General features: G+C 42.3%; 1 protein-coding gene across 1 annotated transcript; it reads left to right on the top strand.

Moving 5' to 3' along the window:
- Window positions 1-7,700: 7,700 nt before the first annotated feature.
- Window positions 7,701-14,576, top strand: LOC143614336 (uncharacterized). The gene is made up of 3 exons (XM_077087807.1): window positions 7,701-8,553; window positions 9,222-9,643; window positions 14,211-14,576. The coding sequence occupies exons 1-3, from the start codon at window positions 7,701-7,703 to the stop codon at window positions 14,574-14,576; spliced, it is 1,641 nt and encodes a 546-aa protein (XP_076943922.1).
- The last annotated feature ends 312 nt before the right edge of the window (window positions 14,577-14,888 follow it).

The following is a 14,888-nucleotide window of genomic DNA, read 5'->3' as shown; positions in this document are numbered from 1 at the left end:
ATTATTGCCAGCCATTCATTGACTAAAGTTGCACCAATGTGTTCTTAGGCTGCACCCTGAAGCCATATAGATTTAGTTCATCAAATGAGTTCGATAAACAATAAAAAGCGATAAACGTCTGTTTGCGTTTGAGTTAACTAACCTTGAAATTAAGGCTGGAACGCCGGGAGTACTAAAATACGGACAACATAAGGCGTTTCTTTATTATTATTCTAATTTAAAGACCGGTTCGAACCCATGATACTTCCACAATTTGTTTAAACCTATAGACACCATTGTATGGTTGGGTGAAGGTTGAAGATCAGTTGTTTGTAACCACAACTCATTTGTGTGCAATCCCATACATTAATATGAGAGAATCATACTCCGATCAGGCCAATTTTTTGTTACTAGATGCATATTCGCTTTGGATGCAGCCATATGTAGTAAAAAGAGGGACATAATGTGATAAGAAGCGATGTTCAGAAGGAAAAATTCGCAATCTAAATCTTCCAATCATTGGGGGGTGGGGGGGGGGGATTGAATTTAAAACGAAACGAACAATAAAGGACATCGGGTCCTAATTATAGTATCCTGGCATTAAAGGTGGGCGCCGACAACTTCTCATGCTCCACCGATGTGAAAAACTGAATCAACCATCAGCTGACGCGTGTAGCCACCGTACTCGATGGGACACTAAAGTAACCGTCATCTGACACGTGTATCCACGGTGCTCAATGGGACACTACTAAAGCCACTAAAAGTCGCAGGGATCTTACATGTCACGCCTCACCCCTCGAGCATTTTAGGTCTAGGGTAGGGATGGGACTTTTTTCCTGAATGTACCAATAAAATATGAAGTGCTCAATAACAACTCTAATCAAACTCTAGTTCTCTTATTCCATTCAAAGTAAAAACAGAGGTTGTAACTATTATTATGAAATTGATTACTAGAAATTTGGGCAAGGGATACAAGAAAGGCGTGATTGTCAGGTCAGGAGGGATCCTGGTGGGAAGAGACGCAGGTGGCTAAGGAGATCTGGGCTTGAGGGCTGTTCCTTGATTGGCACAGAGGCTCTTAACGGAGGCTGATTCCTCAGGGCAGATGAACCCAATCATGCATTCACCAACTGCTCGGTTCAGGTGCCGGCACCCGGAAGAACCAACACCAACTCGCCTGTGGCACTGCACCAATGCCTTGTAAACCCCTTCGCACTCCGCCGGCACCTCACCCGACATCCTATTTTTTTTTTCTTTCTTTCCAGATATAAATCATATGTATACAATTAATAATCAATTGACAAGATGCATCTCATTTGGCATAAGGGTTGTGTTGTAGCGGTCTTCATGGTCAATAGTGACTGACTGGTGTTTCACATTGGGTGAAAATTGATCCGTAATTTTTATTTTTAATTCAATTACCCTAATAAACGTAATAAAAACCGATCATAAGTCAATTTTATTTGTTCCAGTACCAAACAAAACTCATGAAAACCAACCGAGTTCACGCAAACTACCGTGTCAATGCCCTTCACCGACAAAGTTCGGATTTTTTGACGCGCAAATTTACCAAATAAATCTTTTATGTCTTTTTATTTTTAGTTTTAATTTCGATACCGTAACATATGTAACCGTAACCAACATCCTTTATCTTTTTTTTTTTAATTTTGCGTAGCACCCGTCAGGGGTGAGCAACTTAACCGCCATAACCGTTTAACCGAACCATAACCGACATAGCCGAACCGATTTTAACCGATAACCGACATAACCGATGGGCCGGTTTAGTGAATTTTCAATAACCGCCAAATATGGGTCGGTTTTGGTTAAAGATAATTCCAAACCCGCCATAACCGAACCGACCCATTTATTTAACCAACAATAAGTTCGAGGCTAACTTCCACCGAACATATGATCGGAATACACCATTTTGATGGTGTTCAACGTTTGTTATTGAGTTAACTTGGAATTTCATTGTTGGATTATATGTTGCCGTTTTTTTTAAATATATGGTATTAGTATTATGGATTATATATTTTGTTAGACAATGTAATGTCATTTTTTTGTAATATTTGGTACCAAACTTTTAGCCGTAGATACATTGTTTTGGCTATGGTTAACCGACCCAAACCGACTCGTTATAACCTTCAAAACCGATTAACCGAAACCGCCATAATGGATCGGTTATGGTTGTGGATATCCATTAACCGTCATATCGGTTATGGTTATGGTTTTGACTCAAAACCGCCCCAAACCGACCCATGCACACCCCTAGCACCCGACGCGCTCGGGCTCGGGCGAGGACGAGGACGATGGCGAAGGCGACGGCGAAGGGCGTTGGGCGCATTGTGACGCTTTTATGGCGCACTTTGCACTTCGGTCCAAGGAGACGGCCATCGCGTACTGCGATGGGCCGTGATGAGTCAGCAACACGTGTCGCGCTCCGGCGACACGTAGGCAGCATACCAGGACACGTGGCAGAATGTGTCAGACCACGTGGCGACACGTGGCAGACGTGTCAGGCCACGTGGCGATATGTGTTGGTCGCGATACGCGACGGAGTCAGGAAAGGAGCCCATCGCGTACCGCGATGGGACTCATGTTTAACTATAAATAGGAGGGGCTACGGCTCATTTGCATACACCCACAGCCACTCTCTCTCTAGAAAATTACTCTCTCTACCTCGGTTTGCGTGCCGAACATCGTTTTGCGTACACCGACCCGACAAATAGCACCTCATAATCCGTGCCAAATACCCGGTGTTTTCCTCGAAGTACGTGCACGAACCTACGACACGTGAACATCACCTCGATTTGCGTGCCAATGAAGGTGGAGCAAGAACGCCTCGAGAAATGTGCATATAGAGTAGAAGTGTTGCCCGTATAAACTTAGGAATATCTAACTCCGAATACCCGTGCGAGGTAAGGGGTTCTGCCTAAGTTATTATTATATTATTATAAATGGCTTAGACCATAGTCGAAGTTATAGCCGAACCTTGATTACAATTAAGTAGTATATAACTTTTCTTAAGCAAAAGTTATAGAAAAATAGTATTTCTTTATGACTAAGAAATATAATACAAGAGATTATAATTATGAAATTAATGTTTCTTCTTGAAGAAGGAACTTAGTATAGACGTTTCTTCTTGAAGAAGAAACGTAGCATATAATTGGTAAATGAAGAAAAGGACTAAAGGTCCAAATATTTTAAATAAACAAATGATTTTATCAAGGTTAAAGCTATACGAAATAGACTAAAGGTCTAAAGCTAAATCGTTGATCTAGATATTTATACAAAAATGTTATTCTCGTACTATAGGTCCGAGGTAACAAAACAAGAAGCAGAAATCAGAAAAACAGGAATCAGTATCAGAAACTGATTATAAACAGACAAGGTGAATACGCCCCAAACCTTTTATAATGAGTCTGAATGTTTGCATAGGATTTACGAATCCTTAAAAACTTTGTGTACAATAATAAGAAACGGACACTCTGATTAAGAGTATAAATGTGTCTGGATCCAAACATACATGGTGACTCGACATTTCCCCGAGGCCATGCATATCATCAACATGCCTCTGAAGGTCTACGGGACTGTTCAGAGAAATGATATTGTGTATATAATTAATTGTACATGGTACTTAGGGTAATTTGATCCCAATGTAGTTGGGTTCCTAATGAGTATTATTGTTGATTTCACAAAGGTATTATTGTTGGTTTCACAAAGGTATTGAAAAGATATTTTTAGAGTCAGCGTTATTCACCAGATTTGTGCTGACGTATTTTCCCACCCATGTTACAGGGTAACAAGAAATGTTAGAACATACAAGCAAGAAGGAATAGAAATAGTCATTAGATGCTATCTGATGGCTCAGATATTTTATTTCAAAATATTACAAAGAGTTATGTTTTTCTAAAGAAATGTATTGTAAACGATGGACGGGTATTTAAACCCGACTTTTAAATAAGTTTTCAAAGTAATAATATTTTATTAAAGACTTCCGCTGAAATAAAACCCGCAACTATGATTTATTTACAAAACAGGTACCAACTTGTGGTCACACGCCTAGGCCCTAAAGTGGAAGGAGTTTTATCTTCTTTGGAGTTGTGGGTGGATCAAGAAATAGCTTTTAGTAGGGTGGCTTGGTTGCGAATTCAAGGGGTTCCTCTACACTTAAGGGATAAGGAGGTTTTCGATCAAATTGCTATGAGCTATGGGGAGGTCCTTCATGGTTCGGAAACGGGTTTGAGTGATGGAAACCTCTCCTACGATCAGGTGGCAATTAAGGTTAGCACAGGAGATCAAATTTGTGACTCTTTTTTGTTGAAGTGGAATAACATCTCCGTTAAAGTTTGGGTGTCGGAAGACGGTGGTTTATGGTCGCCTAATTTTCTTGATACAAGAAACCCGATGCTGATTACTAGCCCTAAATTCTCATTGCCGAATGGAGGATCTGTGACTAAAAATGTTTCACTGACGTCCTTCGGCGGTAGTTCTCCGGGAGAAAGGTTTTCTGATATTCGAGGAGAAGCAGAAAAGTCTACGTCATCACTTCTGGGGAATGACGAACTTCATTTTGAATTCTGTACAGGGGATCACATCCCAAAGACGACAGACCATTTTGTACGTAAAGAAACTAATGGGTCCATGATTTTGAATTTGAATTTGAATTTAAGTCATAGTGATAAGGTTAAGCCTTGTTATATGGCCTTGAAGTTGGTGGGCCTATTTTGGAGACTAGCTTGGTTTCAAGGGGTCTAATAAAAATCCCATTAGGGGGGGGGGGGGAGATTATGAGCCCAGGCAAAGAAGTTGGGAATAATGGAGACGGAGTCTTAGAACCTCTTCGTAAATCTAAAACCTTAAACAAAACACGTTTGTCGGATCTCAACTTTGTTGATGATATTCTCATGAAACCCAGCAGGAGAATCTGAAGTGGGCTGGAGTTATGTTCCTTCTGGGCTTGTGTTTTAGACTATAGCCTATTGTGTGTTAAGAATAATTGGGCCTTAGTCCATTTGTGTGTTCCTAGTCCAACAAGCTTGTTAGGGTTCATTTGTGTCTTTGTTTGAGTCTCCGTGTATACATGCACGTTTAGTCTGTTGGAGTTTTGATCGAGTTATTGGTGTTGTCCTGGTTTTCAGGGGTTGTTATCCATGACCAGGTTTTTAGGTTTACATTATGCTTTTTCTTATTCCTTGTAAGCTATATATATAGCAGTCACTTTGATGAATAAAGTACCAGAAAATTTGAGTGATCACTTGTATTTGATATTACTACTTTACAAGTGGTATTAGAGCATTATGGGAGATTTAGTGAGAGAAAGATACGATGGCATCAGAAAACTCAAATTTCCAAGTACCAAGTGTTCCTAAGTTTGATGGGGACTACGAACATTGGAGTTTGTTGATGAAGACTTTGTTGAAATCAAAGGAGTACTGGTCTGTGATAGAACTAGGGTACTTAGAACAACGAGAAGGAGCCGAAACAACTGCTGCTCAAAGAGCCAGCCTGGAGGCCACACGTCTCAAGGATTTGAAAGCTCAAAACTATATGTTCCAGTCAATAGACAAACAGATACTGAAAATCATGACGTACAAGGAGACATCAAAACAGATCTGGGATGCCATGAAGAGTAAATTCCAGGGAAATGTGAGAGTGAAGAAGGCCAATTGCAAAGATTACGAAGAGAATTCGAAATCTTGGAGATGAATGAGGGGGAAAGTATTACAGAATACTTTGGTTGTGTGATGACTACGAGCAATGCAGTGAGAAACTTTGGCAAAGACATAACTGATGTAATGATTGTTGAGAAGATTCTCAGATCGCTAATTGAGAATTTCAATTATGTAGTTTGTTCTATTGAAGAATCAAAGGACACAGACACTATGAGCGTGGACGAGTTACAAAGCCCCTTGTTCGTGCATGAGCAAAAGATAGTTAAGAAACCTAATGACAATCAAGTACTAAGAGCAGAATTTGATTCGACTGGAGGTCGAGGAAGGGGACGAGGTTGGAGCCCAACTAGCCGGGGAAGGGGCCGAGGCCGAGGGAGATCTAGGCCTGATTTTGACAAATCGGTTGTGGAATACCATAAATGTCACCAACTAGGGAATTTTGCCTATGAATGCCCTCGGGGAGACAAGTCAGCCAACTATACAGAATTTGATGAAAGTGAAGATTTGATTCTGATGGCTCATGCGGAAGTAAAAAAGGGAAATCAAGGAAGGGATATGGTTCCTCGATTCAGCCTGCTCGAACCATATGACGGGTATTAGAGAATGGTTCATTAACCTAGATGGGGACTTTAAACATTCAGTGAAGCTGGGAAATGACCACCGACTCTCGGTTAAGGGAATAGGAGAGGTGAGATTCGAAGTTGAAGGAGTCACTCAAGTCATCAGCCAAGTTTACTATGTTCCCGAGTTGACTTCTAACCTGTTAAGTCTAGGACAATTACAAGAGAAAGACTTAACAGTAGTCATTCGAAGAAGTGTATGCAAGATCTATCATCCTCATCGAGGTGTGATAACCACGTCACAAATGACTAGAAACAACATGTTTATAGTGGATGCCAAGATAAAACCCGTGGAAGGAAGATGTTTAAAACTGGAAGATGAACCCGGATAGGTGTGGCACAGGAGGCTCGGGCACGTGAATAAGAAATCGTTAAGAACCATGCAGTTCTGTCAAATGGTAAAAGGGCTTCCTAAACTGGTTGAATCCAACAAAGTTTGTGAAGTTTGGAATCTAGGAAAACAACAACGAACCAATATCCCGAAGAAAAGCAACTGGAGAGCATCAAACCGTTTGGAGCTCATCCACACCGACTTGTGTGGGCCAATAGAACCCGAATCCCTAAGTGGGAAAAGGTATGTTATGGTGTTAATTGATGACTTCTCTAGGAAGGGATGGGTTTATTTTTTATCTAACAAAAGTGATAGCCTAGAAACCTTTAAAAGATTTAAGTCCATGATTGAAAATGAAACGGGGTAAACATAAAAGTGTTAAGAAGTGATCGAGAAGGAGAATTCACTTCAAGGGAATTTAATGAGTATTGTGAGAAAATTGGGATTAGAAGACAATTGACGGCTTTCTACACCCCTCAACAAAATGGGGTGGCAGAACGTCGAAATTGGACCTTAATGAATATGGTTAGGTGTTTGCTACTTGAGAAGAACATGCCCAAATGGTTTCGGACAGAAGCAACCAATTGGGCCTGCTTTATATTAAACAGGTGTATTACAGACTCCGTGCAAGACAAAGTGCCAGAGGAAGAGTGGTCGGGACATAAGCCCAATGTCGATTTATTTAAGATATTTGGTTGTGTAGGATACATGCATGTGCCATAACAACTAAGAACCAAGCTAGACAACCGAAGGATTAAATGTGTCTATTTGGGAATTAGTACGGAGTCAAAGGCTTTTCGCATGTACGACACGTGCAACAAAGAATTATTATAAGCAAAGATGTGAATTTCTCAGAAGGGGAAGCATGGGCATGGGATGATAAAACTTTTGGCAGCAAATAATTGGTGATTCCTGACGATGATGTGGAAACTCATCAAGAAGACAATATTGATGAGTGTGGCAGGTCCTACTCTAGATACCAACCTAAGCCAACCTAGTATAAGTGAAGATGTGAATGTCACAGCTGGAAACAACTCTTCTCAACCACACACGCTATCTACTGAACCTGTGAATTAAAATGAAGAAAATAGTACAATGGGTTCCAGGAGACATGCACCTCAAATAACAGTTAATAAACTCGCTTGGTTGAGAGACTACGATAGCGGGGAAGGACTATCAGAAAGTGAAGTTGATTATTCTATGTATAGCTCCATTGAGGACCCTACAAGCTATGAAGAAGAAGTGAAAAAACACAAGTGGGTACAAGCTATGGAACAAGAGATGGAAGCTATACTGAAAAATGAAACATGGGAGTTAGTAGACAAGCCAGAAAGTGTGAAACCGATTGGAGTCAAATGGATGTTTAAAACTAAGCTGAACGAGAAAGGAGAGGCGGATAAGTACAAGGCACGATTAGTCGTGAAGGGGTATTCTCATAAAAGAGACATAGACTACGATGAGGTGTATGCACCGGTGGCAAGGTGGGATACGGTGCGAAGTATAGTAACCGCGATGACTCAAAAGGGGTGGACAATCAACCAACTTGGCGTGAAGCGTGCCTTCTTAAATGGGGAATTAAAGGAAACCAATTTCAAAGAGCAACCATACGGGTTCGTTAAAGGTGGAGAAAAAATTAAGGTCTGCAGACTAAAAAGAGCTCTCTATGGACTGAAACAGGCGCCTCGTGCATGGTTTCAGCGCATTGAAGGGTATTTCGTGCGGGTAGGTTTCGTGAAAAGTCAATACGATCACACTCTTTTTATAAAGAAGTCTGAAAAAGGGGTGGTGTTTGTAAGCTTATATGTAGATGATTTAATATATACAGACAATGATGACGTTATGTGGGCCAAATTCAAGGAATCTATGATGCAAGAGTTTGAGATGACAGATTTAGGATTGATGAGATATTTCCTAGGAGTGGAGGTGACTCAAGAAGCAACCGGGATAAGTATGCGACTTCCTATGTTCGTTTTCGCCCTGCTCTGATGATGCGCTCCTTGTTCGCGGAGCTACATACCGGAAAAAGAAAAGGATCTCTCTATTACTTTGAGAGGAGAATCGTTGGTTTTTTCGATGGACTACGTGGGAAATACGAGATCTAGGCAAGCCGCTACCTGTTCTCCCCTTGCCCTTGAACGATAGAAGAACTACTTATCTTCTCTTAGGTAGCGGTCGGTCGGTTCGCATCTATGGTTAATCAAAAGGTCCGCGGACCCATTCTTCTATACGATAAATCGCCATCTCGTAGCACCACCACGACACCGATTCCCCGACAAAACCCCCGATTTCCCGAGAGTTAGATAGCCGATAGTAGTAGAAGCTCTAAGGCCGCTATTCCTGACAAGGAATAGAGTAAGGCCTTTACCGATCCTGAGTTAATGAGTTAAGGAGTTTTTTCATTGGACGGTTCGGATGGACTTCGCCGTTCTTTCCCAACTAAAATAGAAAAGGTTGTATCACATCGAGATGCCGATTCGTTTTCCGCCCCCAATGAGATGGGGAATTTATAACTCCCTATTTAGACTTTTGGGCCTTTCATCTTTCTGAATCGAGACCCGGCCCGGCTCGCGTCTCTTCAAACAGGGCTTATTGCTATTGATTCAATGATTCCCATAGGACGTGGTCAGCGAGAATTAATTATTGGGGATAGACAGACCGGTAAAACAGCAGTAGCAACAGATACAATTCTAAATCAACAAGGCCAAAATGTAATATGCGTTTATGTAGCTATTGGTCAAAAAGCATCTTCTGTGGCTCAGGTAGTTACTACTTTCCAGGAAAGGGGCGCGATGGAATATACTATTGTGGTAGCCGAAACGGCGGATTCCCCTGCTACATTACAATACCTCGCTCCTTATACAGGAGCAGCTCTGGCTGAATATTTTATGTACCGTGAACGACACACTTTAATCATTTATGATGATCTCTCTAAACAAGCGCATGCTTATCGTCAAATGTCTCTTCTATTACGAAGACCGCCTGGGCGCGAGGCTTATTCAGGGGATGTTTTTTATTTACATTCACGCCTTTTGGAAAAGGTATGGAGATGGCGCTGCTAGAACCAAGGTGCGTAGCCCCAAACCAAAAGCCTTATTCTTCAACAGGAGCTGGTCTAGTACTTCGGGGCAGTAACTCAAAGTGGTACCCGGGTCAGTCCCTAACTATCTGCTTCCACTAAATACGCGGTAACGCTCACTCATGTGCTTAACACAGGGTCAGTCACGGACCTCTTAGGTTTGTTTTTTCAGAAAGAACCAAAAAATGATCGTGAAGGTCCCATAGATAGAACCTGATACGAAGTACTGAACATAAGACCTATGCAAAAGAGTCAGTCCTACTCATAAAGGTGAAGGACCAAGCACTAGATCGTTGAAAACAAAAAGAAAGACTGACTTTTAGATAACTTAACTTATTTAGGAAGGAGCCATCGTAATTGCTCGCCATCGGAATAGGCTTTCAAGGCAGCTGCCAAGTCAGCCAGTAAGTAAGCAGGTAATAGTCAGCCAGCAAGCTGGGCCGTTCTTGCCAGTTCGAGTACGAGACTTCGGTGTAGTCTTTCTTTCACAGCTAACCCCATTTTCTTAATGCCGAGACTTTCTCTTTCGTCGAGCCCCGAGCTTGTGGTCCTCCTTTGAGTTTGGGTTCAATTGGATGAATCTGTCAAGTCAAGGTCAACGTACGTAGCAGCAAGGAAGGTGCATCGCCTCTTTCTCGTTCTCGCTCGGGAGCCAAAACGAACACGCCTGCTACCTACTGTACTGGACCTTCGACCAGGCATTCTACTTTTGTGGAAGCGGAACCAATACCACTGCATTGCGCTCGAACAGTTGAGCGGCCGCCGGCCCTTCCGTGCACAGATATAGATTCATTCTTCGTACCTGCCTGGTCCAGCCTCACAACCCTTCGCGGGTTGGTAAGAAGTCAGTCTTGTTTGGTAAGACGGAATTTGACAAAGAAAAGAGAGTGCTCGCCCCGGCCAACAAAGACCGTAATTACCTAGATAACTGCTCCTCCCCTTCTCCGTCTTTAAGGCTTTAAGGCGAACCGTTTGGCGGCTGGAAATAAAGACGACCTCACCTTCTCGTATCAGTGAGAGCCATTTTAGTACCCCACCCCCCCCCCCCCCCCCGTTGACCTTTTTTTGTAGAGAGAATCTTCAATGAGTGTTTTACTTTGGCACATGAGGTGGCGGGTTTGGCTAGGTAACATAATGGAAATGTATCGGACTGCAAATCCTGGAATGACGGTTCGACCCCGTCCTTGGCCTCGAGGAGTGGTGAGCAGCGCGGAACTTGAATCAATCTTTTGGCATATAATATAGGGGGCTGGAAATCCACAGACAACATTCTGGAACTTCCAATTCCCGGATATTGAATGAAAGTCAATCGAAGAGACAAGTGACTTCCCCTTTTTTTCGCTAAGGAAATCTGCTAACACTCTAAACGATTCCTGAGACGACTGTTCTCTATGGCTAGAGAACAGCCTACATCCGAACTCATACCTACAAGCCTAGGGATACTGGCACCTATTCTATTTCCATTGGACTTTTGAAGTCTTACTTATTTCGCGGGACCAGGGCGGAAAGACGAGTTCCTATTTTCACGAGCTCATTTGGACTCATAAATCAAACTCCTATTGATTGGGAAATGCTCAAAGGTTCTTGTTCAAATGCCAAATCCCTTAGATGACTCACCATCCCCTGAAATACCCAATTCGGTACATTATGACAAGCTTAGCCCCCATGACTGGAATACTGCCTTTTACCTGTACAAAGCCATAAGCAGTATTCCCCCTTAAAGGCATTCAGTTGGTTTGCTATTGATATAGATTAAAGACCGAACCTTTCGTAGCATCAATATCGTCACTAGCATCAATATCGTCACTAGCATCAATATCGTCAAAACCTTGAAACTTTTTATCCAGGAACTTGTTCAGAAATACCGTAATGAAAGGAAGATAGGAGTTTTTCGCTAGGTATTTGACCAAATAAGATCGTCCAGTTCCTATAGAACCTATCACTAAAATACCCCTAGAGAGAGATAAGGCCAAGCGGAGCGAACAGGGTTTTCCATGAGATGGTAAATGAAAACTATTAGCCCCACACGAAGTTTGTGAATAAGTGATTGTCTGATAATGAGCAAGGAATATCCGTCTTTCTGCTAAAGAGGATGTATTGAACTCATAATTCATTAGATACTTTTTATGAATGTCAACTAAGTCTCGTAAGTAAATTGCTCCCGGTTGTTCAATCATTTGATAACCAGAGTCATTCTTTGATAAATGATCACAAGATTATTCCCTTAGTCCTATCTATCCACCTCTCCAGACACAATATCTTGAGTACCTATGATGGTGACCACATCTGCTGGCATGTGATGTTTGGACATAGAATCGAGTCCTTGTGAATGCGCAGATCCAGGTGCTCTTATTTTACGACGGTAGGGACGATTGCTTCCATTACTGACCAGAAAGACACCAAATTCTCCTTTAGGTGCTTCAACTGCGGTATAGGTAGAAGGAGCTGGTACGGAAAAACCTTCTGTATAAGGTTCGAAATGGTGAATTGAGGTAGAGTAGACCGATGATCCTGTAGTCATTTGGCCGGCTATTGAAAGAAAAAGCTTGCATCTGCTCCCCCTTTTATATAACCGGTCCTATCTCTCTCCAAACCTAACGTGGTAGTTTCCCATCATAGGGCTTTCTATCTATAGATTAAGCCATTACCAAACCAAGGAGCGAATTCGTTCAGAAGTTAGTTGACTGCTTCTATAGATAAGGCGGAGCGTCCTTGGCCCAGCATTATAGCCCTTCTTAGTAAGGCTTCGGCCCTACTACAGCGCTTCGCTAACTCGAAGCGCCTCGCTATGAGAATCTAGCTTCGCTAACGTTCGGCTAAGTCCTGAACCTTCGCGCTGACCGTTCGCTTTCTCAGTAGCAAAAGCGCTTCTCTTTGCCCCTTAAGTAGAAGGACAAGAAAGATCTTCTTGGTTTTCTTGCTCCCGCTTCCTCATCTGCGCTCATCAAATCAACTTTGCTCTTTGGGAGGTGAAAGAGCGCTTGAAGCGGACAGACCGCATCGAATATAGATTTATATATATACATGGTTACGGTTATCTCGGACTGCGTTCCGGAAAAAGTAGCCTACTTGAGAAAGAAGGGGCGGGCACTCTTGTCTTTCAACCCCACTATACTATTCATAGTTGTAGGGCACTGTGTACTTACAGCCTCTACGATAAGCAAGTGATTGGGGCCGGTGCTTGGCGAACGGAACGTTTCATCAAGCCATTTTTAGCCTTCACTCCCTAAATAGGAATAGAGCTACTTTACAAATAGGGCTAATTACTTCGCACCTGACTGTGATAGCCCTCTCGATAACTTATTGGAGCTTTGTAACCAGTGGCCGGTTTCCCGTCGCTAGAGTCTTTTCCCAGTGCACGGAGCCCCAACGAGCCTTTGCTTTGGGAAGTAAGGACCGAGTGAAAAATGAAAAACGTCCTCTAACGCCCACGGGAGAAGATCTTTTTTAGATCAGCAACGAATGTCTTGTATCTATGAAGAAAGATTTATCCCTGGGTTAAGACCCTGAATGCCATACCTTGCTGAAGGCGATTCACGAGAGAATCGCGCACAGTTCCCTTTGGCCGAGATGTGAATGCCCATGATTTGCTCGGTATAGTGATGGATTTCATGGCCGACGTCTAACCGGCACGAATACGCTATCGTAGATGGAAACGACTTCCCCGCGGAGCATTTTCTCTTTCGTCCTCGGACGTTCGGACATTTTGTTTGATTCCGGCACTTGCGTTCTCATGCCCGGAACCCTCGCGACTGATTGGGAGAAAGAGCGAAATCGAGAAAGATGGCTTGTTATCCATCGGAAATCAAAAGGAATTACACGGGGATTGCCTTCTCTTCTAATATATATATATATATATATATATATATTTCATTATTAACATCCAATCCCATGCTAATAAGAAAAACGAGCGATTGCTAGTCAGCTTTCATAAAAAAAATGGTAGGGACTGAGGCTCTGAAGGCTTTACAACTTTCTTCAATTAGGGAATAGCGCAGATGGATCAATCACGCGGTTCTACAGCGTCCTCCAAATCGCTGTCCGCTCCCCTTCACTTTCTTTGCTGGACGGGAAGATGCGAATCGGGGGAAGGCCTTCGCGTAAGAAGTATGCCAAAGAAATTTTGGAGTGGTTTAATATGTGGGAGTGTAACGGTGTTAAAAACCCAATTGTGTCTGGAACTAAAGTTACAAAGGTTGGATAAGGAGGAAAGGTTGACGACCCTGAGTACAAAAGCTTGGTGGGAAGTTTTATGTATCTCACTGTTACAAGACCCGACCTTATGTATGCAGTTTTCTTCATTTCGAGATTCTTGGCTGATCCCAGAGAAGAACACTTGTTGTTGACCAAAAGAATACTAAGGTACGTGAAAGAAACATACGGGTTTGGGTTATTTTTTGAAAAAAGAGTCTGAGGCAACACTAAAGGTGCACGCGGATACTCATTACGCTCGAGATGTGGAGGATAGAAAATGTACTTCAGGGTATGCATGTATCTTAAGCAAAGCTGCCATATGTTGGAGCTCACAGACACAAAGTATTGCCATTCTTTCATCGACGGAAGCCGAATACGTTGCAGCTACTGCATATGCATGTCATAGTGTTTGGCTTAAAGGCCTGTTAGAAGAAATAAGTGGAAAAGAGTGGGGCACGGTTGAGATTCAGTGTGATAACAGCTCCACCATCAAACTGTCAAAGAACCCGGTGTTACATAGAAGAACAAAACACATTGATGTGCGATTTCATTATCTGAGAAACTTGGTAAACGAGGGGAAGGTGTCATTGTCATTATGTTTTTCAAGGAATCAGGTTGCAGCTGTTATGACTAATCCTGTAAAACTGGAGGTGTTTGAAAGAATAAGAATGCTCCTTGGAGTAAAATATCTAGATGAATAAACTGAAAGGTAAATCCAATTCAGTTTAGGGGAAGGATTTGAAGTGGGCTGGAGTTATGTTCCTTCTGGGCTTGTGTTTTAGTCTATAGTCTATTATGTTTCATGAATAATTGGGCCTTAGCCCATTCGTGTGTTCCTAGTCCAACAAGCCTGTTAGGGTTTATTTGTGTCTTTGTTTGAGTCTACGTGTATACATGCACGTTTAGTCTGTTGGAGTTTTGATCGAGTTGTTGGTGTTGTCCTGGTCTTCAGGGGTTGTTATCCATGACCAGGTTTTTAGGTTTACGTTATGCTTTCTCTTATTCCTTGTAAG

Source organism: Bidens hawaiensis, unplaced genomic scaffold (genome assembly GCF_021521415.1).
Source record: "Bidens hawaiensis isolate Kalapana, Puna unplaced genomic scaffold, B.hawaiensis_p1.1 tig00039687_1, whole genome shotgun sequence".
Classification (NCBI taxonomy): domain Eukaryota; kingdom Viridiplantae; phylum Streptophyta; class Magnoliopsida; order Asterales; family Asteraceae; genus Bidens; species Bidens hawaiensis.
The sequence above is the reverse complement of the archived record's forward strand: the minus strand, read 5'-3'. Positions and strand labels throughout refer to the sequence as shown.